General features: G+C 41.4%; 1 protein-coding gene across 1 annotated transcript in view; it reads right to left on the bottom strand.

Moving 5' to 3' along the window:
* The window catches only part of cpeb4b (cytoplasmic polyadenylation element binding protein 4b), a 53,585-nt gene extending 39,344 nt beyond the window's left edge, over positions 1–14,241 (bottom strand). Inside the window, exons 1-2 of the mRNA XM_034683689.1 lie at positions 13,818–14,241; positions 7,836–9,073 (exon numbers count right to left, since the gene is read on the bottom strand). Coding sequence (XP_034539580.1) covers positions 7,836–9,026 — 1,191 coding nt within the window. The 5' untranslated portion in view covers positions 9,027–9,073; positions 13,818–14,241. The remainder of the gene's footprint in view (positions 1–7,835; positions 9,074–13,817) is intronic.
* Positions 14,242–27,748: the final 13,507 nt, after the last annotated feature.

The following is a 27,748-nucleotide window of genomic DNA, read 5'->3' on the forward strand; positions in this document are numbered from 1 at the left end:
AATAAATAAGAATTAATTCAATTCATTAAATTTAAAAAGCATTACTGTATTTTTTTTTTATTTTAGAAGCACATTAAAACACTAAATTCATCTGTTATAAATTCCCGGAGAAAGGAAATATATTGCAATATTACTATTTTCTTAATGCAGCCCTAGTGTGTCTTGTTTTGCATTCTAGTATTTTGAAGTTCCTTTTTCTTTCTTTTTTTTAATATTGTTTTTTGTGAAACACTTTGCAGCTTTGTTTAGAAAAAAGCTGTATAAATAAAGATTATTATTATTATTTTTATATAGTATTAGTGTGTTTAGGACTGCACATCAAATCCTGATTTCATCCTCATCAGGATAGGAGCTTTCGCTACAAACAAGTCGCACCAGTCTGGATTTATTGCAACGACTTCAACTTATTTTAAGATAAGGCAGCTTTCGTCCTTCTCAGTCAGGAATCAAACATTTTAACTACCAGACACAGGCCATGCTGTTGTGTCATTTTGATGCAGCCAGGTGAAGTCCAAGCTAGCTATCAGCTATCCTTTATTTAATTGGCGCAAATGGATTCAAGAGACACATTGCCTTCTTAAAATGCTAAGCCCATGCGAAAGTGCCATAAAGTGCAGTTCATGGAGCGTCCACTAGAGGCTGACTGCAGAAACACTGGAAACCACATACACACCCATTCAAAGAAGACGATCTTTACAGCAGAAATAAACATGTTTACAGCCTGGTTCAAAACACAGCTTGGGTCTACGTAGCTAATTTCTCTATTTGCTAAGTTAGGTTGACTTTAGCATTTCCAATATGGCACCCACCGACGATTGGAGCTTCAGGAATAGATGGGTGACGTCACAGATACTACGCCCATTTTTTTTATACAGTCTATGGTGTGAGGGTCAGAGTGAGTGCTAAGCTGAGCCTTATTTTACATACCTTCAGTCACCTAATGTCTCACTCCACAGTGATAGAGGGTCTTATCAGGGATCTGTGCAACCCTAATTAAATATTCACAACGTCAGACCTGAGTGGAATAAGGGTCAAAATGGCAAATCTGGCCCAGATTTCCTGCAACGTATGCATCATATCCTTCATAGCTCTTAATGTTATGCACCACGAAGCAGACAGGGCAGCTTTCTTCAGATTCTGGTGACATGGAGTGAAGTAAAGAATGATTAAATGCAGCATGCTGCGGGTGATTAATTCAAGCATTAATCTTCCGTGTCACCTGATGGAATTTATGGGAAGGTGAAGTTAGCAGGACTGGAAGATATATGTGTGCAAAATCATTTCTCAGGATTTCTTATTCCAGTTTGCACTCAATGCTGGGAAAAATGCATTTTTTTCCTCCTTTCATTTGTTTGTGCTTCTAATCACATGCTTGAGACAACGGAGAGAGAGAGAGGGGGAGAGAGGGAGAGAGAGGAAGCCCAAAGCAGTGACGGGAAGGGGAAAATGGCAGATGAAAGAAGGGGGATGATGGAGAGAGGGAAAGCGAGAGGTGAGGTAAGGCAAAGGAGAAGAAAGGAGGGCAGGAAAGGGAAGCAGGTTGAGCTTTTGATGCTTGTGATTATGTTTCTTCCTGGTCAAAGTATTTCAAAGGCCTGCTATGACATTAAATACCCCCAACTGTCAAAAACAACCTATTTCTAAGAGTCAGCTGAACGGTGTGTGTGTGTGTGCGTGTGCGTGTGTGTGCGTGCGTGTATTTAGGGTGTATCAGCACCGACAGAGGTAGAGTGGTCCAGCAGTATTTGCACTGCTCTGGGATCAGACCTTCATTGTATGCAGTGAGCTGGGCTAAATACAATATGACACCTCCACATAGACTCGGCTTTGTCTTCTTCCTTTGTTAAGACACATGTGTAGGAGACATAGGCCAGGGACTAATTAGGGCTCATGCACACACGGGTATGTGCACACACACACACATGCACACAAGCTCTCTTTCTTCCTGTTTCAGAGCTTCTGTCAAGGGTGTGAGAAGGGCACAATGAGGCTGTATGAGCAGCAGAGTTATGCGCTTGCCAGCACCGCTCAGTCCGCTCATTAGTCTAAAAAACATTTCTCTCATTTAACACCAAAGTCACAAGGACCATGGGTAATTGCTAAAACCTCGGGCTTAACGCTTTGGAGTGTTTGTTTGTAGACACACAGGCATCTAAGAGAACATGCGTGCACACGTCATGAATGTGAGGAGGAAAAAATAAGAAAGACGCTTCTTTATTTCAAAGTGAGCTCATCGACACTGCATTTCAACCAAGAGTTCCGGGGTCTTTTAGCCCCCAGAACTACTTTACCCTGAACTAAAAGGTTCCTGTGCCCCCATTGTTGTCTGCGTTTCGACCGTGGGCTGAAGTCCCGTGTAGATTGTGCAAATCAGGCCAGTGATTTATGGAGGAAATAAAAAGTAAATGCACTACACCACCAGACCAGTAGAGGGCAGTAAAACAAAGACGAATGCCATTCATCACAGATGACACCATAGAAGCAGACGGACAGGCAGGTATCATTATGAGCAACACAACGGTTAGCCTGTTAGCATGAAGAGACTCAGCTGGCGCTGTTTTAGATGGTGCTATATTTCATCACAGATGGATTCACTGAATCAACACGTGAGAGGAGATAAGCTCGAGTAGCAAAGACGTTTCAACACGGCTTTAAAATCCTTCTGAACTCAAAAAGCCGTGGCAGAGACCGACCGGTGTTTTGATTTAAACAGCGACCCTGTTAACTGGAGACTTTCAGCCGGATGCATCCCTCATAAACGTCTTTAGACGATCATTAAATATCTGATGAGGATATTTTGAAATCTTAATAAAAACTAAACTAGTTTGCATTCCCAGGAACTCCCTCTGTGTTTCAACAGCTGTGTAAACTCCAGAAACACTGACACGTTCAGCTGAAGGTCTCCAGTTTACAGGGTCACTTTTAAAACCGTAACACCAGAAGAGACGCATTCACGGTGGGCTGAGAGAAGACTACTGTTACAAGCTGCTAAATCAAGAGAATCACAGCCTCTTCTTTTGAAAAGTACACACACATACAAAAAAGATAGAAAAAAAAAAACTAATGACAGAAAGAGAAATCAAGTGAATCACAGATGGAGATTAACTACCCCTGAACTAAATTTAGACCCTGGGTCCACCAGTCGAAACGCATGTAGTTCCGGGGTAAAGTCCCTCTGGTTGAAAAATGCCTTTTCTTATTTTTTTCCACAGCGTGATTTCTTGGGTTTTTAACCTCACACAGCTGGTCAGAATCAGGCTCAAATCAGACAACAGGTGCTGAACTCAGGGTTCAACTGAAGGCCTGTAATAACACACCTTCATATAACAGTATTGAAAAGGCTGCAGTATACGTAAGCTACAAAAACAGCGAGGGGGGGGAGCTGTAACCAACAGTTACCCAAGTAGCTTACTGAGACAATATCCTGTCCTGGCTCACTCGCCTCCAGGCCTTGCAGGACGCCGGCCAAATTTACCAATCCGTATCAGGGCGGTACACCTGACACAGCAGCAGGTGAGAGCTGACAGAACGAGGAAAGAGAGAAAATTGCAGACTGCTGTAATTTCCTCCTCCAGTTCAAAAACAAGCAGGTTTGGTTTATTTATGGCTGCAAACTGCACAAGGTGAAGAAGTGAGTGTTAATGCGAGTGCTTTTTCTTTTATGCGTGGGCCTGTGATTGGCTGGAGATCTGTACTTCACCTACTAACAAATTCCAACCTGGGATTGAGTCGACATCCCCTGAAATGAATGAATAAGTGAAGAAACACAAAGAGAAGTAAAGGAACGCTTTCCTTGCTTTTATAAATTCCAGATTTCTATTTCGAGGCTCAGAACTAGCTGACCAGTGCATTAGCAGTTAGCAGCAGTGTGCCTGGCCTGGAGCCCATCCTAAATACTAAAGCTGCTCTAATACAGCAGTAGCTCTGCTTGCTGCAGCAAAAGCCACAGCACTGACACGTTTTCTCTCTTTATGAGCCACAGAGCCGTACCAAACTTCGGATCAAATATGCACTAAATATTCTGCCTTGCTGTCAAACTGCATCTGCACATTTGCTGATGTGAATGTCACGCCCTGAGGCAAGTAAACCAATTTCTGTTACCTGATGGAGACTGATCCCAGTGCCAGAAAACAGCCGGCCTGTTTACTGACCAATGGCAGTTCATCTTTTAGTGGATGTGCCTTTCTACAGACGAGAAACTAAGTACGAATGTTACAAAAGACTTACCACATCAGAGCCAGCTATCTGCCTCATCCCTGTTGGGTTCAAGTGTCACAGTATCATGTAACACCGAAGTGTTCAGAGACATGGATACCATGACAAACTAACTTTGGTTTACATCAAGGGTTCCTGAAGTACGTCATAGCTTTACTTCAGCATTCAATAATAAGGTGAATAAATGGGTAAATGTACTATTTAGGACAGAAAGTTAATGTAATAACATTAACTTGCTGTCCTCCACAGACCCTCCAGTCCCATGTACAGACCCGGTGCTTGATTTGTGACTTGCAGCATGTATATATGATGGATGTGTTGTAGATATTTAATGTTGCATGGTTGTTGTATGGTAAGCTATAAATGAATTGCCCTTCTTGGGATCAATAAAGTTGTCTGAATCTAAATCTGAATATCTTTAGACAACTTAAGAAAAACATTCTGGAAGACATCTCACGACCCCCCAGGGGGTCCCGACCCTCACTTTGGGAACCCCTGGTTTACATGAACAGAACATTTGAAATCCTACAACGAAAGCTCTGGATCCTTCATCTGTTGTGTCTGTGCTAAAATGGAAACTATGTGAGACAGTTGGAGAGGGCCTTTATAGAGACATTGTGACAACAGTTCCTCACGGGGTCCTTTTAGTTCAGAGCTATTTTAATTACCAAACCTTGGGGGGGCCTTGTGTACTTGTGGAAGGCAACATGTGTCGTCAGTCATCTGAACAGAGCACCATTTGGAGAGCTATACTTAAACAGCAAAAAATAGAAGTCTTGCGTATCTGATCCGGAGGGCTCCGACCTACCGGATCAGAGACAGAGCCAGAACGCAACGCAGTGGATCCAGTGGAAGTTAACACATTTACTAGAATAGAAATCAGATCCGGGGCTGTGACGGATCAGAGACGGACTGGACACGGATAAACCCATGTGTAGTCATTTATAAGAGGTCTCTTCCATGCTGCAGCACAATCAATAAGCATATGATCACATGATACCTACTTGGTATATGACCTACTTTTTGTGTCTTGTCATGTTCTTACAGCAGGAAGCAAACACCTTCAACAGATATAACCCTACTTCTTTCCAAAGTGTGTATGGCTGCATTGTGCAACATGAGGCAACATTGAGAAAGGACATTAATCCAGGCATCAGTCGCTCACGTGATTATTGGCAAACAATGCCTTTTTAAGACACATTGAGTGAGGCAAACACAAGTGTGAAATGATCAAGCATGCAGTGACAAATAAAATATAACACCAAAGCTTGACTGTAAGATACAAAGGCTGATTAAGGAACTGTCAAATGTCTGGCCTCTAGATCACCTCACACCTCTCAGTTTCAAGTAGCATCACAGGACATTTGAATTCCTCAGCTGCCATTTGCTCACATTTCTGATCATGACCTGTATAATCATTCCATTGTATTTGTTAATGGATTACAATCAAATTATTAGTCACACACATTTAAACCCATCATCACACAGCCAGGCTGAGCCTCCTCTCTGCCCATCCTCCACCTGCCCTTGCAGTATCAAAAGATCAGGAGGACAATGCTACTTTAGCTGATCTGATTCAAGCACACGAGGAGGAGCGGCATACATTAGCTGCTTTAATGCTATCTTTAGCTTAACTGTGCAGTACGACTTCAGTTTAAAGAGAGGCATGCTAACAGAGCTAGCTGCTAATTTTATCCAGTCCTTCTATAATTTGGTTTCTTAATAGGGCTGGGCGATAATTCGATATACATTTTCTAACTATAAATAGAACAAATGTTCAATAAAAATTAAATATATTTAAATCTGTAATTACACCCCCCAACCACTGGAAAGTAAGGGGGCGCTAATGAGCCTTAAGTGCTAATTTGCCATATAATATTAAACAGAAGAAGACGGCATTAAACAGCCAATCATGTCGCAGGGTGAGAGGTAGGCGGGGCTTAAATACGTTTGCAGTGGAATGTAAACACAGCTGAAACGAGCGACAGCGACACAGAAGAAAAGGTAAAACCTAGCAGCTCAAAGCAGAGTCGTTAGCTACACTGTGTCGACTTTGTTAACTATCAAATTTATACACTTCATTAAATATACTCTCAGGATGTGGGTAAAGGAAGTGCACGTAATATCGCTCAGCCCTACTTCTAAAGAAGTTATGGTCTTACATGATAAGCTGCTTGGAAAAGTTGAATTTACCACTACGTGATTCCTACTAAATTATGGATCAGGATTAAGGCCCAATGATTAAGAACTGGCCTGAACTGAACCAGAACCCATGACTATGTACAATAATAAGGCTGTTAGCTAATGGTTTATAGCTGCTCCGTGGAAAGCTTTACCACTCAAACAGCAGAAAAATAAAAAAGACATGTCCAGGCATGTCAGAACATCCTTACAATGTGGCCTCTTTTACACTGTGAGTTATTAATAGCATTTAAAGACATGCAGAAATACCACATCAATCATCTTCTGTGTTTAAAATAGTTAATCTGAGTCATGAGGGTTTTTAATTTGTTGTTAAAGAAGATAGACTCCCTCATGGATAAGAAGGAGGTCTTTAAACCCCGTGAGTAATGCTGTATCTGTTGACAGAAGCCACAATCAGTTATGGTAGCTGTTGACAACAAAGTATCTGAGATTGACTCTAAATTAATTTGGGATTACAGTCCAAAAGTAAGAAGGCAGAGAATGTGGAAGACACTTAAAGAAACCTTTCATCAGGTCAGCAGGGCCACGCAGAGCCTAAAGCACCCCCCCCCCCCCCCCCCCCCTCCTCTCCTCCCTCCTCCCTTTAACAGCTGACACAATCAATCATGAGATAGATCAATAAAATGAATTTATCTCTGTGCTCCCTTTACCTCGCCACATCAATCCCATCAGCTGTTTTCTACATGTGATAACACAATTATTCCAGTCATCTTCATTCTGTGAGGACCCGGGCGATGAAAATGACACTGTGAATAGGCTGGCATTTGGAGGACCAGTTGCTAGGCTATGGCAGCTCCGACCCGGGTGATTAATAAAGCGGTAATCCTGAAAAATCATTAGGCATTAGACTCGGGCCATCAATCCACAGTATTACCTCCAGGTTCCCTTCCCTTTGCTCCTGGCCAGTTGAAATAAATCCTGTGATGACTTCTCCTCCGCCGGTGCATCTACATTTTTATTCACATCTTAACCTCTTGTCAATCTCCGTCCATTCCCACGATTGCTCTTGTCGCACCCTCTCTCTTTCTAACCAACCTATTTCATTTCCATAACCATGATGCCGCCCCCCCCCCTGCCTCAGCCTGTATATGTGGCACACACCACTGCAGTGACAGAGCCACATTACTCATCATCAGGGACGTACAGCTGTGGAAGTACTGAGCCCAAGGACTGATTTCTAAGCTAACACGGTAACAAATGCATCATGTAAATCCTTGCCCTTCCCCCACTTCTAAAAATAGCAGTGATACCACATACTGTAATAAAATTAACAGCTTACGTGAATGACACCCTGATGTTTAATCATTCAGGCAGCAAGTAACTGCTGCTGCACAATATGACAGAAGATGGAACACAGGAGGAAACAGTGTAAGGGAGAGGGGGGAGGAAGCTTTAACAATCACAGGTAGACTAACCTGAAAGGGGAAGATGTTATCACTGCGCCCGACTCCGTCATCCATCCATGACTTGGGGTTGAAGCCAGCAGGACTGTTTCGAGGGTACTTCTGGGACGCCACGTGGTTGTTGGGGAAGGTCTTCTTCAGTGGTGAGATAGAGTTGATGGGGGTCATCCCTCCGTTCAGCCCTCTGCGATAATCTCTGCCCTGAGATCCCCCCCAGCCGCCGCCACCGCTGCCATACCCTCCTCCGGGACTCCAGGAGGTGGAGGAGCCGGGAGAGGGAGAGGGGCTCTGATAGCTGGCCGGACCCCAGGGGGACGGGGGCTTGTTCAGGCTGTTAGACAAATGCGGCAACTGGCTGAACGCCGGATTCCTGTGCGGGAACGGAGGTGGAGGGTGTGGAGAGGCAGGTGAGCGCCGATGCTGCTGGTGTTGGTTGTGGGGGTGTTGGAAGTGGGGGTGTGGCGGGGGAGCAGGGTGGTGTTGGGACAAGGCTGCTGCCGGTCCAATCTGGGGGGAGAAATTCCCACCGAAGCCGGGACTGACGTGGTGTGAGAAGTTCTGGAACAGCAGGGGGCCGTTATTGGCGGAGGCGGGGTTGAAGAAGCTGACGTCCTCATTGATGATGGTTGACGGCGCTGGCGGGATGGCAGCTGACCAGTTGTTGAAGCCAGTAAGTGATGACGAGGTTGTACTGGACTGGACAGGGCCAGTTCCCCCAAGACCAGAAGTCTCCTGGTAATCAAAACCTGTCAGGACAGGAGACTCAAGACGGAGCTGCTTCTCCTTCCCGTTACTCCCCTCGGACACGCTGCTGTCCGTCTTGACGTCCTCTGACCTGGCTTTTTCCAGTTCTGAAATGATCCCACCACCACCTCCACCCTCCTGGTGACTCCCAGGGGACAACTGCTGCTGCTTTTCTTGCGTTTCTTGCATTTCCTGTTGCTGCTGAGCTTTGGGCTTCTCTGGGCCCCCCAGGATTTCGTCTTGCACGCTGTTGTGGGTGGCAGAGGCAGGGAAGAGCCAGGGAGAGCCTCCCGTGGTGCCATTCCCTGCGGCTGTGGTGCTGTTTATGAAAGCAGCAGGGCTCTGCGACACATTTTGATGGTGGTGTGGGGGCTGCAGATGCGGGTGGATTCGGACCGGGAATGCAGACTTGTTGCCAGTGTTGTTTTGAACTAGGACTCCGAACCCGTAATCCCCCATTTGTTTTCTCCCCCCACACACAAATGCTATCCCGTGATCGTTTGGTCCTATTGAGAGAAGAGCACACAGGATGGCATGCACTGAGTTAGCATTCAGCACATCTCTTTAGTCTTTACATAAAGGGAAACAACTAGGTGATGACCATTGATATTTCCTAATAGGGTTGCCAACTGTCCCGTATTAGCCGGGACATCCTGTATATTTGGCTAAATAGGTTTGTTTCATACGAAACCTCAATTGTCCCGTATATTGACTATTAAGTCTTGTAAATACAGAAGACTGCACTCTACAGATCCTAGATCAGATAAAATGGCAGTGGCAGATCATTTGCCAATCACCCCGCCTGTCATCCAATCACAGGCCCCCACACGCGCATCAGTTGTACACATAGACTGTATAAGATATGGACGTAGGATCAGTGACGTCACCCATCTGTTTCTAAAGCGCTGTTTTGAGGCCAGTTGGCGGCGGCAGCCATAATGCTGCTGTGGAGCGATTGTGACGTAAAGAGGCGGGCTTTGAGCCTCCAACCAACAGCTACAGTGTTCCCACCTGTCAATCAAGTCAGCTGCGCCTCTCATTGGAAAACCGGTACTTCCAGTACTAACATTTTGCACAGGCTGCACTATTCAAAGTCCAATTTGCACAGAATATTCCCTGAAATCTCACCACACTGTGATAAATGCAATTCAACAGAATCAACTTTAACACACAGTTATGCCCTGTGTGTTCCAGTGTGCAGAATTTCTGGATTGGAATCTTTAATTTTCTTTCACAAGTTCTTGGGGTTGAGATTAAACCTGATCCCGTATTGATCATCTTTGGGGTGTCGGAGGGGCTCAGGAATCTTTAAGTCTCTAAACTTTGTCTTTTATCTTATGGGCTGCTCACTGCTAAGAAACTGATACTCCTATTTTGGAAGTTAAGACAGAAGCACCTACTCTTAAATTGTGGTTAACAGGGAAGACGGAAACACTTCATTTAGAGAGAATTAGATTTTTTTCTTAAAAACAGACTTGAGAAATTTGAAATTATTTGGCACCCACTCATCTCCTTTTTGCAGAGCTGAAATGATCGACTTTTTGTACATTGTCCGGTAGCTCTCCTTGGGAGGGGTGAGGATGGGATTAGGGATGCACAATATTATCGGCACATTATCGGTATCGACCAATAATGGTTTTAAAATTAACTATCGGATATCGCCGATATAATTAACCGATAACATAATGGGCTGCTGGACACATGTTGGGCTCATGTTTTAAGTTAAATTTGAATTTAAGCCACAGTAAGGTACATGTAGCTGACTAATTTAGGCACATTTACTGTCAAAGAGTAAACCATTATATTTAATTTGGGTTTAATTGCTGTACAGTTGCACTTTTCACATGTTCCCTGTGAACAGAGGTTAGGTTTACTTACTATGTCAAATGGGAAATTGGCCAAATTTGCCCTGATTGTGGGAAGTGTTATGATTGTCTCAGGGAGAGCATCATCATTAGTTGTGTATAGACGTCGTAAGATATGCTTATTTTTATTTCTTTAATTTTGATTGCTAATATTTGTTTAATAATTGTTATATTATAGGCTCTTGTTTGCTTTATACTGTTTTGCACTGTCTACTTTGCTGCTGTAACACTTACATTTCCCCATTGTTGGATGAATAAAGGATTATTTTATCTCATCGATGTTTTAGTAGGATGTATCTATTTGTATGAATTTTGTTTGAAAGCAATTGTCATAAATAAATATGCAGTATTAAGTATTTTTCTTATTTTGCACAATAAATAAATACTATGTAACAAATGTGATAAGAGTATCATGATAATACTGTACGCCAATTCCAATACAGAAGAGAATTGATGATCTCTGCAATTAGGTGAGCGAAAAAATATCGGTATCAGTAATCGGCTAAAAAAGTTGTAAAATATCGGCATATTGGATATTGCCAAAAAATCCAATATGGTGCATCCCTAGATGGGATACTGATTGCTCTACTGTTAACTTAATTCTCTGATGAAGACAGTTCTGCCTGATAAGGAATGAATAATCCGAATCAGTGATAATGTAGTTTGAGAGATCAAACCTTTGAAATGTAATTGCTGTACAGTTGCACTTTCCACATGTTCCCCGTGAACAGAGGTTAGGTTTACTTACTATGTCAAATGGAAAATTGGCCAAATTTGCCCTGGTTGTGAGTAGTGTTGATTGTCTCAGGGAAAACATCATACAAGTTTAAAGAGTATCACCTTAATACTGTATGCCAATTCCAATACAGAAGAGAATTGATGAGCTCTGCAATTAGGTGTAGGTACCGTTGTAAAATATCGGCATATCGGCGAAAAATCCAATATGGTGCATCCCTAGATGGGATACTTATTGTTCTACTGTTAACATAATTCTCTGATGAAGACAGTTCTTCCTGATGATAAGGAATGAATAATCCGAATCAGTGATAATGTAGTTTGTGAGATCAAACCTTTGAATTGTAATTGCTGTACAGTTGCACTTTTCACATGTTCCCCGTGAACAAAGGTTAGGTTTACTTACTATGTCAAATGGAAAATTGGCCAAATTTGCCCTGATTGTGAGTAGTGTTGATTGTCTCAGGGAAAACATCATACAAGTTTTAAGAGTATCACCATAATACTGTATGCCAATTCCAATACAGAAGAGAATTGATGAGCTCTGCAATTAGGTGTTCGGAAAAAATATCGGTAGGTACCGTTGTAAAATATCGGCATATCGGCGAAAAATCCAATATGGTGCATCCCTAGATGGGATACTGATTGTTCTACTGTTAACTTAATTCTCTGATGAAGACAGTTCTGCCTGATAAGGAATGAATAATCCGAATCAGTGATAATGTAGTTTGTGAGATCAAACCTTTGAATTGTAATTGCTGTACAGTTGCACTTTCCACATGTTCCCCGAAAACAGAGGTTCGGTTTACTTACTATGTCAAATGGAAAATTGGCCAAATTTGCCCTGATTGTGAGTAGTGTTGATTGTTTCAGGGAAAACATCATACAAGATTTAAGAGTATCACCTTAATACTGTACGCCAATTCCAATACAGAAGAGAATTGATGAGCTCTGCAATTAGGAGTTCGGAAAAAATATCGGTAGGTACCGTTGTAAAATATTGGCATATCGGCAAAAAAATCCAATATGGTGCATCCCTAGATGGGATACTGATTGTTCTACTGTTAACCTAATTATATGATTAAGACAGTTCTTCCTGATGATAAGGAATGAATAATCTGAATCAGGGATAATGTAGATTGTGAGATCAGGTCTTTGAATTGTTATATGAAAATTGAATGTATATGTGGATGCTTTTGTGATGATCTTCTGTAATTGCTGTACAGTTGCACTTTTCACATGTTCCCTGTGAACAGAGGTTAGGTTTACTTACTATGTCAAATGGGAAATTGGCCAATTTTGCCCTGGTTGTGAGTGGTGTTATGATTGTCTCAAGGAGAGCATCATCAAAGTTTTAAGAGTATCACCGTAATACTGTACGCCAATTACAGAAGAGAATTGATGATCTCTGCAATTCGGTGTGCAGAAAAAATATCGGTAAATATCGGAAAGTGCCGTTGTAAAATATCGACATTTCAGATATCGGCGAAAAATCCAATTTCGTGCATCCCTAGATGGGATACTGATTGCTCTACTGTTAACTTAATTCTCTGATGAAGACAGTTCTTCCTGATGATATGGAATGAATAATCCCAATCAGTGATAATGTAGTTTGAGAGATCAGGCCTTTGAATTGTACTGTTAGACTTTTCACATGTTCCCTGTGAACAGAGGTTAGGTTTACTTACTATGTCAAATGGGAAATGGCCAAATTTGCCCTGATTGTGGGAAGTGTTATGATTGTCTCAGAATCACCATAATACTGTACGCCAATTCCAATACAGAAGAGACTTGATGATCTCTGCAATTAGGTGTGAGGAAAAATATCGATATCTGCTAAATGAGTTGTAAAATATCGGCATATCGGATATCTGCAAAAAATCCAATACCGTGCATACCCAAAAGATGGGATACTTATTGCTCTACTGTTAACATAATTCTCTGATGAAGACGGTTCTTCCTGATGATAAGGAATGAATAATGTAGTTTGTGGGATCAGGCATTTGAATTGTTCTGTTATATGAACATTGAATGTCTAAGTGGATGCTTTTGTGGAGATCTAGTTTTCCTAAATAAACATATTGAAACTCGAAAATAGCCGAGCAGTTAACGTTACATCTTTATCTAATTATAACCCCGTGACGTTGCCAGCTTGTAAAGCTACAGCTGAGCTGCTGGCAGACACAGATATAGCCTGAAATACTGCTCGTGTCAAGCCGACAGATTCTCTATTTAGAGACGTTTTCCTTCAGCAGAACACCCTGACAGAACATTAAATAATGAACACACACTCTTACAGAGAGAATGTCGGCCGTTAGTGTTCATACATGTTGAGTAAATTAACAGTTAACCGACATAACGTCCAGAAGGAAACACCTCGACCTTGTTTGACAGCTGTCAGGAGTCTATGGAGACTATCCTCATCATGAAAGGCAGAAAAGTCAATTATTGGTTCACTTGAACATAAAGACACTCGATGAATGATAACACACATATTTAATCTGCCTCATATTGTGATATATTGAGAAACAGTCGACTGTACGGCGGTTTAAATCCCCCTGAACGTGCTAACTGCTAACGTTAGCTAGGCGACTCACCGTTAGCACAAAAGCTAGCTAGCTGGACAAGCCTGATTAAAAAGCCTCCTCACCTTCTGATCACCACCTTCGACCTCGGCGATGTCTCTGTCTCTGTCTTCCCCTCGGGTGGAAGAAAGCAGGTGTCCTTGAGGAGGTCTGGAGGAGGTTTTGAGAGGAGGTTTTGGTAGCTGACTCGTACAGTGCAGTCGGTCAGCTCTTTTTTTTTTCTCTCTTCTCCTGACGTGTCCTGCCTGCTCAATGACACAGCTTCTCTATCTGCTGCTTTAATCTGCTGATCAAAGAGCTTTGTTAACGTGGCAGTGGGATAAATTCACTTCTTTCACAAGCCTTATTCGATCGGTTTCATTGTTCACTATTTTTTTTTCATCTAACTGTCTTTTTTCCTACAGAGCCAGCCGATTCCTGTGTGTGCTTCTTGGCTGCCCCTCTCTCCTGGAACCGACCGTGGCCGAATGACAGCGAGAGATCAGCCGAGACTCACTTCCGCTTCTGGCTCCGCCCCTTACGCGGAGACCACGCCCCTGAGAACCACACCTCGACAGCTGATTGGTTAGCAGACCGGCAGCCTCGCCCCGTTTCTACAACACTTCTCCTCCACGCACCAATAACACACACATGTCATCCTCGAGTTCTGCCCACTAAGGTCAGTAATGATGGAAGAAATCCTCCCAGCACGGTCCTGTCCTTTCACGATACAGCCCGGTGTCGGGTCGTGAGAAAACTGAGATACCCAACCCCCTCCCTCCTGCACCTCTTACAGGGGACAGGAAAAAGAGCATCCTGATCCATTTAGGACATGACTATGGTTCTCGGTGTTTGCATTGCATCCATTGCAGTGTGCAAATATTATACACCTTTGTCAACACAGTCATAGAGAGGATAGAGAGTATGGAATAAGCAGTCAGTAGAGCAGAACATTTGAAACACATCTTTACAAAATAAGATCCTGATCAATGGTCAGCTTTATTAAAACAAATAATTCTGCAATGAAATAACATGTACCCATTTTTTTCATTACTGTGTATGCTCATAAAAACCTGGTGCAATTTTATCAGTGCAATAACTTACATAATGTAAACATGTGTTATATTTACTATATTTTATTTAAATGTATCTATTTTAGATTCCCCTTATGATTATTTTATTTTATTTTAATTTATTTATTTATTTTATAACTATGTAAGTACATTGTCATATTCTGTTTAACAGCACCACTACAATGTCCCGTTAATCATCTGTTCCCATCTTTTCATTCCACTACATGACAGTTACTATGTGACTTGGCACATTCAAAAATAACTATTGTATTACATATGAATCGCACTGTTCTTCATACTGTGGATGTTTTTTTTTGTTTATTTTTTTGTTTAAATAACCTGGTGCAATTTTTATCCGTGCAATAACATACCTATCTATTATCAGATAGAAGTGTACATAGTGTGTATACATCTGTAATAGTTGCCATATTTTATTCTATTTTATTCTATTTTATTTTATTCTATTCTATTCTATTTTACCTTTATCACTGCTATTATTACTGTATTATATTTTTTTAACTATGTTAGTACACTGTCGTTTTCCCCTGTCACACGTTGTAAGCTGCTGTAACAAAAGAATTTCCCCCAATGGGGGACCAATAAAGTATATCTTATCTCTTATCTTATCTTATCTTATCTCATGTCCCGTGTTGTAAGCTGCTGGAACAAACACATTTCCTCCAATGGGCAATCAATAAAGTCTATCTATCTATCTATCTATCTATCTATCTATCTATCTATCTATCTATCTATCTGTCTGTCTGTCTGTCTGTCTGTCTATCTATCTATCTATCTATCTATCTATCTATCTATCTATCTATCTATCTATCTATCTATCTATCTATCTATCTATCTGTCTGTCTGTCTGTCTATCTATCTATCTATCTATCTATCTATCTATCTATCTATCTATCTATCTATCTATCTAAATACAATCAAATGGTATGACAGAATTTGCACATACTTTAAATGTAAAATATGTATGTGACAAATTCATGCAAGCATGTTTATACAGTGAAATGGCATTTATGACATCATGGTAAAACACAAACTTAGTATTGTACAATATCTGTCCTCGAATTCCTTAAATGTATTGTTTTTCCATATGATAGATAGATAGATAGATAGATAGATAGATAGATAGATAGATAGATAGGTAGGTAGATAGATAGATAGATAGATAGATAGATAGATAGATAGATAGATAGATAGATAGATAGATAGATAGATAGATAGATAGATGTACTTTATTGATTGCCCATTGCAGGGAAATAAAATAATACAATAAAAAATATAGTAAATATAACATATATATATATATATATATATATATATACACTATGTACACTTCTACACTTCTATCTTGTGAATTGATAGTAAGGCAAGTTATTGCACAATGTTTTTATGAGTAGGAAAAACACTCAGAGCGATTCAAATATGAGATGTTTACAGTCAGTTTGTGGATGTGAATCATAAATAATGACCAGGGAAGACAGAAACATAGTGCAAGGTCACAAAGCAGCAGCCATGTAGTGAAATGAGAGATGAGTAACAGAAAAGCAAACACTGTCAAACATATTCCTACCAGAGTTTTAGAAAATCAGCAATAATAACTGCAATTAAGACCAAACAATAGAAGTTTAGCTATTGTACTATTTCATACTGAATGTAACAAAAATATGCCTGTTTTTCTTTCTTTAAATATACATTAACAGAAGGGTAAGGAAGATATTTCAGAGGATGAAAGAATGATAACAGTGATATTAGAAGCTGCAGCTAGGCGCCGGTTAGCATAGCTTAGCGTTAAGACTAGCAGCAAGGACATAGCTAGCCTGGTTGTGTCCAAAGGTTAAAAAGAAACAATAGAAATCTGCCTTCCAGCTCATCTAAATCCCAGAAAGTCAAATGTTTCATCCAGTTTCTTTAATTCTGTCAAATACACAAGTGGACTACTTTTGTAGTGACCTCCCAGAGACTTCAGTCTTCATGTGGTTTGCAAGAATCCTGAATTGATTTCATATATTCACTACCTGAGCTTTGGTGGTGCTCACAGGCTCCCTTGTTACATTTGGACATAGTTAGCCTGCTTCTAGTCTTCATGCTATGCTAGGCTAACTCTCTGGTACCTGGAGCCTCATTTTAGATATCTAGCCCGGTATTTTATCTTCCAATATGTTTTAAATAATCAACTCAATGCAACTTTTCAATGCATGCACAACACAGAAGTTTAAAAGTGAATCTCCTCCAGTGTCAGTACAGTGCGTCACACTGATTTCAGCCCATTAAGAGTCTCTCTACTCTGCCAGATGTCTGACCATCCAGCCCTTGTTCCTTCATCCGCCCACACCATTCCCCATTTCTCTTTATCTCTGTCCTCCTCTGTGTCCTTCTCTCCTGTACGGTCATTATCACCTCGAGGTCATCAAACAGCTTTGACTCTGTCTCTCTCGCCGACCCTCAACTGGCAGCGGTACATGCGGCCGCAAACGGCTATCTAATAAATCTGTCACTTCAGGTCCAGCTGGGAGAGAGTGATAAATTGGGGGATCTGGGGTGTTCTGCATTATTAAGAGTGTGCAGGAAGGATGAGCAGGCGATGAGGTGGATGGCAGGTATTGGCAGGGTTAGGAGGTGACGGGCTTAAAGTAATCCGATTTAGAAATAAAGATTACAGATGTCTGATCGTAACACTATTCACATTTAGCTTCCAAATTGGTGTGAACTGTCCAAATACCCTCACATGTAATAAAATATTGAAGGCAAACAGCATGCAAAGTGACAGTAAGTCAAGTATTTGACCTTTACAGCTTGATGCTGGAATGAATTACTAGGTGGGATCTGTCCACACCACATGATGGAAAATGTCCAAACTTCTCGTCCTATCTCGTGTTTCAAATACAGAAATACTATCTTCTTATTACAGAGGTAATCCCTTCACGTGTGGCTGTTCCCTGTCTGGTCTGAGACTTATCTTAACTTAAAACCCTGACTGGAACTGTAAACTTCAATTCAGGACTTCAGATATGACCGGCTATCGATTTATGAAAGACGTGGGTTACAATTTCTAACAGAGGAGAGCTCAACCCAAGAGGGGTCCATCCATCCAGACATCTTTGATCTTGGTAGTCCAACTGGAACTGGGGCACTGACATGTGAAGAGATGGCATGACTTACTGTATGTGTGCACACAAAAGAATAGCACTCATTTATCCTTTATATCTCCACTTATCCACTTTGTTAACTGACCAGTTGTATCATATTCCTGTGTTTGATTTTCAAAATGATTACCACAACCAAGGGGCAACAATTAAATCTTTGTGGCTTTGTTTTTAAAGGAATTAAAATGAAAATGTAAATCCAAAGTCACAGGCTCCTGTGAGGAACTGTGGACTAAGTGGTACCCCTTACATTTTGCTGATTTTGTCCTGTACATGTGTAAGTATTTTTCTCATCCTGCTGTCTTTTAACAAAAAGAAAAGGCTGCTGCATCAGCGTTTAGTTTATCACTTCCCCACTGCACTGGTTTCCGATTTAAAGGAATAACAATAAAGAAATCTATCTTTTCCTGATGGTCTTGCTTGCCTTTGAAGCTCATATAAAGGCATCACTGTTGATTTCAGCTTGTTTCAATAACAGCTTAAAACTCTTCACAGGAGCTTCAAAGCTTCACAGCAAGTATAACCATGAGAGATACATTTCTAAAAGGTCCAACAAGAGCAGACAATCTGCACTGCCCCAATCTTCAGTAGGAGAAATGTGCTGCAAATACTCAAACGATGCAAATTCAAAAACACATGCAAAACTCCAAAACAAACGCCGCAGAGAGAAGAAAGAGACAGAAAAAGAAGAAGAAAGAACGTGTTTTAACAGCAAACAAGCTTCAAATACACAAACCATGTGAAGTCAAAAACAAACATTAACAGAGAACAAAAGATAAAAACTGAAAACCAACATTTAACAGAAGTGCTCCAGGCCTGTGGGGGGCGCTGAGTGGAAAAGCTTTATTGTTGACTGGACAGATTGGATTATAGATTGAAATGTACCCTCGCTCACCTCTACTGTCGGCAGATTGATGGTGGTCTTTGAGGACAAGAAGCTCCAGTGATGCATGATAAGTATGATCCTCCATTTGTCAAGTATTCACCATTATGTGTCTATCAGTGGAAATGATTGTGTGCACAACAACCGCTTTCTTCCTCTCTGTCTTCCAACTGGAGCATATTGCACAGACACTCCCTTTATCCAAACCACAGAATGTTACTAGTTTGCTTACTTTGTGGTATGGTAGCCTCCACGGAAGAGCACCCACTCCTATGTAGATATAGAAAGGCTCATTCTAAGTGAACAAAAACACAACAGTCTTTATATTCAGGTGTTCAGGCCAAAGACTGAGTAATAAATAGACGTAGTATCCGTGACATCACCCATCTATTTTTGAAGCCCTGCTTTGAAGCTGATCGTTGGCGGGAGCCATATTGGAAATGCTGAACACAACACACAACACAACCTAACTCTGTCCGAGCAAGTGTGAGGTAAAGAGGCGGGCTTTGAGCCTCCTAGCCAACAGCTACAGTGTTCCCGCCTTTCAATCAAGTCAGCTGTGCCTCTAATTGTGTAAAACTCATAATCTCAATATCTTGGAAATTGCTGCATTAAGGAAACATTCACCCCCATACAGTGTGTGACGGAAGAGAAATAAGCTATTCAGACTAAAATCATTTTTTGAACCAGGCTGTAAACATGTTTATTTAAAAAAAAAGAATTTAAGTTATGTTTTGGGGCATTTTTGCATTTAATGACAGGACAGCTGAAGAAAGACAGGAAATGTGGGGAGTAGAGTACGTGTCACTATGGTCGCATTATTTACATATGAGATCAGCTGTTAGCAGCCCGTAGCATGTCAATGCTAATTGTGCTAGGCCCGATGTTCCCTGGGAGCTGAGGAGAAGGAGGCATGGATGACGTGCTGGTATTGAGATGCAAGCTAAAACAGGCAACATGGACCTGTCATTCCACCCACCGTTATGAGGACTGTAAGATCCATCTACGATAAGGTGGACGAGCTAACCCATCACCAGAGGGAATACTGGCAGAGTAGCATCATGCTAACAGAGCTAACACAGGACACGAACGCCACATTGGAAGGATTTCACCTGCTGTGGGTGGACAGGATACAGGAGAGAAAGACTGGACTAACTGGGGAAGAAGGCCAGCTCAGTCCTGGACTCTGTGGAGGTGGTGGCTGACAGGAGAATTATGGCCAATCTGTCGTCTCTGATGGACTTTTTTTTTCTACATATATTCTTGTTGAAATTCTTGTACTGTACACCTTCTTGTTTGCTGCTGTAACTCCATGAATTTCCCTGTTGTGGTATGAATAAAGGAGTATCTTATCTTAGAGAGTTAGGGGGGACATGTAGCAAATAGTCGACCGGCCGGGAGTCGAACCGGCGACCTCTGCGACGAGGACTGTAGCCTCTATATGTGGGGCGCTTAGACCTCTAGGCCACCAGTGCCCCAAACATGTTTATTTCTGCTGTAAAGATCAGCTTTGTTGAATGGGTGTGTATGTTGTTTCCGATACTTCCGGAGCCAGCCTTTAGTGGACTTTTGAGGAACTGCAGCTTTTAACACTTCCGCTTTGGCTTCAATTCTCACGCCTGGAGGTCGCAGCTTGGATCAGACACTCATTTCAACATACTTATGAGTATTATATTCCATTTTGACCCAGTCTGTTCTGCTAAATGCCCCCCACTTAGAGAATCCAGTATTTGATTGTATTCTTTGATGGCCTACATTTTATAAAGTAGATGCACCGGTCCAAAACTCATCACATCATTTCCAGATCAAATAAAAGACAGATTTGATAGTACCTCTTGAACGCTACATAAAAGAATTTCTCTGACTTTCCTCCATCACAGAATATTAAAGGATTCAAAAAGCAAAACTGGCTCTCCTCTTTGTCTTCTCTGGAGCAGCACAGCTAGTCTCCTGTCTAATTATAATGATTTGAAAAGTGTCAGATATCCCCCCATTTTCCTGCAGTGCTTAAAAACACTTGTACCATCCATTTCTATTACCCAGTGTCATCTGCATTCGTGACCTCCATTTCCTCTCCTCATTTTCTAACATCCTCTCTGTTCCACAAACAACCGTGCTCAAGTGAAATCCTAACTATACACTGGAGGGCAAGAATCAGCAGGAGGACGAAGACATGTTTGATTGTCCTAAATGTGCTCCAGATTAACAGTATCTCTGAATATTCCTCTCACAGCGGGGCGGATGATCAGGCAGAGTGCTCGGTACACTAAAATGGATTTCTGGGACAGAATAACTGGTCTTTCTGGCTTTAGAGAGAAGACAACACCCTCTCCATTTTCTGCTCCTTCTGTCTGCCTTTCACTCTACATTGACATATATATATAGGGAGGGGAAATGGCACACTGTATTTTTTAAATTATGTATGGAGCCTCTATGTCCACAGTTCAGCCCAAATGTTAAATCGCTCAAAGCTGCTGAGATGTGTTGGGCTATTGAATGAAATGGCCAGTCCTGTGTGTGCGCTGCCATATCCAAGACAGGATAGGTGTAATGAATAAAACATTTAATCCATTAAAAAATTAATCGCCTTTTTACCTGAGGTATAATTATGGTGTGATTCCTCACAGAGGGAATTTGTATGTGTGGAGATGAGTGTTATAGTATTATAGAGCTGATGGTTTAAAATGTAAGAATATATTTAACAGAAAGAAGAAAGCCGCAGCCTTTATATTTAAAAGTTCACACTGAAAATAAAGTATTGATCCATTTTAAATCATGGCTGTTCTCCAAGGTGACATTAGGTTTTGACCTGAGAGCGTTTGCTTGTTTAAAATATGGAGATGTCTCTGAGTCTGGTCTGTTAGAGAAAGATGGACACTTCTAAAACATGTTGTAAAAACAGCTCATGGTGTGCTGCTGTGGGCTGTGTTAACATCCTATGAAATATTCACACAGTGTACATGTTGCTAACCAAACAGTGTTGCTGTGCTCTTGGCAACAATGTGACACAATAAGGACTTCTGGGTAACGGGGTGGAGTGGAAAACTGGAGGGGTGGGGGGATGGAAGTAGATTATACCAAACCACTAATTTAAGAGAGAAGAAAAAGGATCATGAATGGATGCTAGAACAAATGACTACAGGGTTCCTATAGAAAAGGTCTCATCGGGTCACAGCAGATGGATGTCAACCAACAAGTCTGGTTCTGCTCAGGGTTTCTACCTGTAACCGAAATGCTTCATTCTAATGTTTCAAATACTGAACAGTGATGGACAAATGTTCAGTCTATTGGTAACAGTTTTTATTCTAGAGGGTAGTCCTCTCCTCAGTGTTTCTTTTTTCCCTTTGACAGCCTGACACATTTCACATCCTTCATCCTTCCAGTGTGTTTGGCCCTGTTGGACTCTCCCCAGGGACTCTATACTAATTAAGCCAAAGAGGTCTCTGTCGGGCAGTGGGCCGCAATGACTGTTTGAAACAGACACATGGACTGTGTGTGTGTGAGAGAGAGTGTGTGTGTGTCACAAAGGCCAGGCTGATTCCATGACTCCACCGGGTACAGCAGGGATAATAAATTACAACAGAGAGCAGCTGGGGGTCTGTGTCAATATGTGTGGTGGAGGGTGTGTGTGTGTGTGTGTGTGTGTGTGTGTGTGTGTGTGTGAGTGGGGGTGCTTTACTTACAATAGATTGAGCAAATATGGAGTCAAGAGAGCTGACATATTTTTCAACATTATGCACTTTAGCAAAAATGGAAAATCCCAATTAGCTAACAGAACCAAAACATTAAAATGCTACAGGAACAAACCTTATTTTGCTGACTGATGGGTCATCTATTTTTGCGCAAGTGATGGTTTCCATAATCACGAGACCAGCTTGTATGATCACGCTTAACCACACACAGCTAACTCCTCCTCCTGAAAACACTCTTCTCTTTGATTCTGCCGTTTAAGGAAGTACACTTCATTTGTCAACCTCTCAATCTTGCACTGAACTCCTGTATCTTGAGTGATTCTTGTACTATATATGGCAGTCTGCAAAGTGTGATTTGTTGTTGCCATGGCAATGTCATATTAGGAGTGCTTGTTCATTCAATCACTGTTGGTGACATGCTAAAGAAAGGGGTTCTAATTCGGCTTATTACAGCCTATTTGCATATTTGCTTTAATTATGAATCAACATGAGATAAACGTTTGGAAACAATGATCAATTTGCAAAAATGTGTGCGTGTCTGTGTGTGTGTGTAATTTAAAATGTGTGTGTTAAATCAGTTGAGGGTCTATGCCTCTGAAGCAGGAGCAGTTTCATTTACCTTCTAGGCTCTGATAAATCAGGCCGGGTGACAGGCTGAAAGGAGCCAGGGACAAAAGCAGCTGGAGGAAGAGGCCGGCGTTGAGTTGATCTTATTTGGTTGCTTCGTGCTGAAATTATACATCAGGTCAAGATCAGTGAGTTATTTTCTCAGGAAGTGTAGTAATGTATGTATTTTACACTCTTCCACAATATTCAAGAGTAATCACATTTCCTCAATATCACCCACTTCTGTCTCGGTTGGTGATTTCCTCTGTTTACCAGAATCAGTGTGGGCTGTGCTCGTAGCTTGTTAGCAGCATGGCTCAATGGATCATAATTTATAGTTGTCAAGATTCAAATATATAAACAAGTCAGGGATAAATAGCTGTGAAATGGTGTTCAAACATTCATGCCTCTCTGAGGAAAAATAAAATATCAACAGTAATGTCTCTGTTACCCCCATTACTCTGGTTTATGACCATATATGGACTAAAGATGTCTATCTATCTCTCAGTTAATCTGAGAAAGGTCCAGCAAATGGGAGGAATGCTAAGTGTGTTAGCATGCTAACAACTACGACTAGCTACAGGCGAGCTAGCTTTGGTGCTTTGCGTACTAGACAAGTGTAGCAAAAATATGTTGCCAAAAGCAGCACAAAAGTTGCCCTTCCGCCGTCTGTCTGTCTGTCTGTCTGTCTATCTATCTATCTATCTATCTATCTATCTATCTATCTATCTACTTGTTGGTATGTTAAGTGTGTTAGCATGCTAACAACTACGACTAGCTACAGGCTAGCTAGCTTTGGTTCTTTGGATACAAGACAAGTGTAGCAAAAATATGGTGCCAAAAGCAGCACAAAAGCCGTCCGTACATCCGATCTATCAATCAATCAATCAATCAATCAATCAATCAATCAATCAATCAATCAATCAATCAATCTATCTATCTATCTATCTATCTATCTATCTATCTATCTATCTATCTATCTATCTATCTGTGTGTTAGCATGCTAGTGACTGCCATTTCTTAGACATTTCTTAGACAGACAGATAGATAGATAGACGGACGGACAGACAACCTTTGTGCTGCTTTTGGCAACATATTTTTGCTACACTTTTCTTGTATCCAAAGCACCAAAGCTAGCTAGCCTGTAGCTAGTCATAGTTATTAGCATGCTAACACACTTAACATACCAACAGGTAGATAGGTAGATAGATAGATAGATAGATAGATAGATAGATAGATAGATAGATAGATAGATAGATAGATAGATAGATAGATAGATAGATAGATAGCTTTGACGACAATGATACAAGACAACAGTAGCAAAACATATGTAACCAAAAGCTACACAATAGTTGTTGGACAGTGCTTAGACTTCTCATAAAAAGCATTTAAGCATACATCAGATATTTCTTACATTTGCTCCTATGTATTGGTGATAGTTTATTGGCCACAGTACAAAATAAATCTACAGCTCATTATTATGATATTAGCTAGCTAGCCTGTGTTTAAGCCTTTTGCAGCCATTTCTCCAACAATTTTTCAACGTATATGTTCACCAAGCTATACGTATCGTTGTTTCATTGTAACCTAAAGTAACCTAGGTGGATGACATTCTACCAAGGCGTTGGCCAGCTTGTTTGTAATATTCATTTTCTCAATACAAACAACCTTCTTGTATTGGGGGTACAGACTCCTTCTCAAGAAAAGCCTTGGCTATCCAGTGAGGTGTGCTTTAACCTTGTGTTTGCTGACGCTAACATTTCATTTCGATCTGATCCCCTGGAAATGGTTCTTGATGTTGAGCCTGAGTGTAGTCCTTTGACCCGCTAGTTGTAAATCAACTTGAGCTGCGGTCTCTGGTAAGGTCTGTCTGCGTGGGGTTCATTGTCTGTTTGTCTTACTCTTGTTTTCTCTTTCCCGTGTGTGTGTACAGATACACAAGCTCACACACTGACACAAACACGTATGCACACACACACACTCACACACATGCACAGTGCTGACAGAGGCTAAAAGAAAGAGCAATGGACAGAGAAATGCTGAGTCAGGCAGACCTGAGCCACCCACTGCCCCAATAGAGGTACAGAGCATGTGGCCTCATCAATAAAAGAAGGTCCTCCTTAAAGCCCTGAAAGTCAACAATAATGTGTCTTTGTGTGTCAGTGAAAAAGGGGAGTTTATTTTGAGTAAGGTTTCCTCAGGACTGACGGTATATGTGTGTGTGATCAGGCAGAGGCCCACAAACAGAGGTGGTTGTACTCGTGTTATTTCCAGATCACTTTTACTGCGAGGTGGAGCTCCAAGTGTCTCTTATCTGTGAGCACAGCTGCACCTCTGAGGATTCTGGGATGAAGTGCGGCGTGTGTCAGCCGGCAGATGTAGAAAAGCCAATCAGGATGATGTGCACTATCATGACTACACATTAACCTCTACAGCAACAATTTAATCCCCACAAATCTTTGTTTTTCCAACTGTGAAGTGAAAAGGATTTTCTGGTAAAAGTTCCTAAAAGCTGATCCTCATGAAGGTGAGACAGTTCTACTTTGAAGTCATTAATGTTTCTGTGAGTATTAAGTATCCGGGGAGTTCATTCACAATGATTGTTATGTCTGCAGAATATTAATTTAAATCAACAGACAGACTTTTATTCAAGACTAAAAATAATATGCAATAGCTTTGAAGCTAGGTGCTAATTTTGTGTTCCTTTAATGTCCATGAATCTGGAGTTTTTATTGAATTTCACTTGAAATACTTGCTGTGATGAACAACATCGGACTTCCACCAGATCCTTGTCCGGTCCGTCTCCTATCTGCTGCAGTCCGACTCCGTGCTTCTTCATCCGTCATTAACAAAAGCATCAGTAGCAGCGGTTGATTCATAACAGCACAGGAAACACAGCCACATGTAAATGTCAGGCGGCTACTTTTCTGCAGACTAGCTAAATTAAGTAGGAAGCTACATTTTGCAAGTCTTTGGGACCTATATTTTGGGGGTTGTGGGCCGAAAAGTCTGGGAACCTGTGGCGTGGAACGCAGCACGGCTGAAGTCATGTGACCAAGGTTTTCATGTGAGCAAGGTGACTTCCTGTCCCGCTCCATCTGCTCTGTTGAGATTGATGCGTCCTGCTCCGGCATCCAGCAAAAATAGATGTCTTGCATATCTGATCCAGAGGGTTCCGACCTGCTGGATCAGAGAAGCAGCAGCAACACAACGGAGTGGATCTAGTGGAAGTTAACACATTGACGGACCGGTCACGGATCAGGGGGAATTAGGCGGTTAAGAAGAACAAGCTAAGGATGTTAGCATAAAAGACAATATTCCAGAGTATCATGGCTGTTCTACTTTTCCAATCATATTTGGGAAATCATTACAACAACACTGTCTTTAAAGAGTCTACATTTCAGGCAATTGGTTTAGCAGTTACTGGTCTGTTCATCTTTACTGAACAGAAATAGGGGTGTTGGGATGTTGGGGTGCTGGTTGCTGCTCAGTGGTTAGTGTGCATGTCCTATATATAGAAGGTATGATCCTATTTACAGTGGTTGCTGTTTGACTCCTCACCCTTCCCTGAAAGGCTCGTTTATATGAAATGCAACTACAGCAGCCCCATCCCCCACTCTCTACTCCCCACATTACCTGACTTTCTTCTTCTGTCTTATTCAATAGATGCAACCCCCCCCCAAAATATAACTTTAAAAGAACATCAGAGTAATATCAACATACATCCTTGATATGGAACAGCGCCCTGAAGACAAATCACACCAGAGCATGCTATATGTTCCTTTAACTGAAGAGCTTCCTCAGATGCCTCTTTAAGTAGAAAATCCTTCAGTATGTCAGTTTTGAATACAATTATGAAATCCTCTCTCCCAAACATGAATGCTTCAAATCCACAAATGCATGTTGTGTCTTTTTCAAGCCTGCTGAGAAATGTGACTGTGATGGGTTTTATCAGGTTCATTTGGCACAGTCTTCTCTATTTGTAATCAGTGGGAGACGGGAGCCTTGGAAAGAAATAAGTGAGTCCTCCCCGTCAAAGATTTACATTTGGAGAGCCAGATTGTTCCATCCTAATTACTTCTGCAGATGTTTTTGTCCTCACCACGATCCCCTTAGACCTTAAAGCTCTGCCAGCCAGAAGCTAACTGGGGTTAACTCAATTCAGGAAAATCAGACTATTTAAAGCACAATTCAAGCTTTACTTTAAGTTTGTACAAGTTTAAGCCCCTTAAGTACTCTGACCCAGTTTAATTAGAAGAACATCACTGATGTTCTATTTTAGTCAAAGCTTGCATCAAAAGGGAGCGGGACTTGCTTATCTTTTTTCTGTTTGCTGCATGAAAGGGTCGATGTTACATAACAAGAGACACCACGTGGTTCCCTAATCTACAATCAGAACGCTGATCTCAGGCAATATCTTGATATCTCTTCTTCTTGTGAAGTAAAGGGAAAGCCATTGATACAATTCATCGTCATGGGGGGGTTCTGATTCCAACATAAGCTGCGTTGGCATTATTATCAAGCAGAGAGACTCTGTGACCTTTCCAGGAAGCGGCAGTGCGAGGAAAGGCCTTCAGTAAAGACACGGCCCCCTTGCTATCACTC

This window comes from Notolabrus celidotus, chromosome 5, assembly GCF_009762535.1.
Source record: "Notolabrus celidotus isolate fNotCel1 chromosome 5, fNotCel1.pri, whole genome shotgun sequence".
NCBI classification, from domain to species: domain Eukaryota; kingdom Metazoa; phylum Chordata; class Actinopteri; order Labriformes; family Labridae; genus Notolabrus; species Notolabrus celidotus.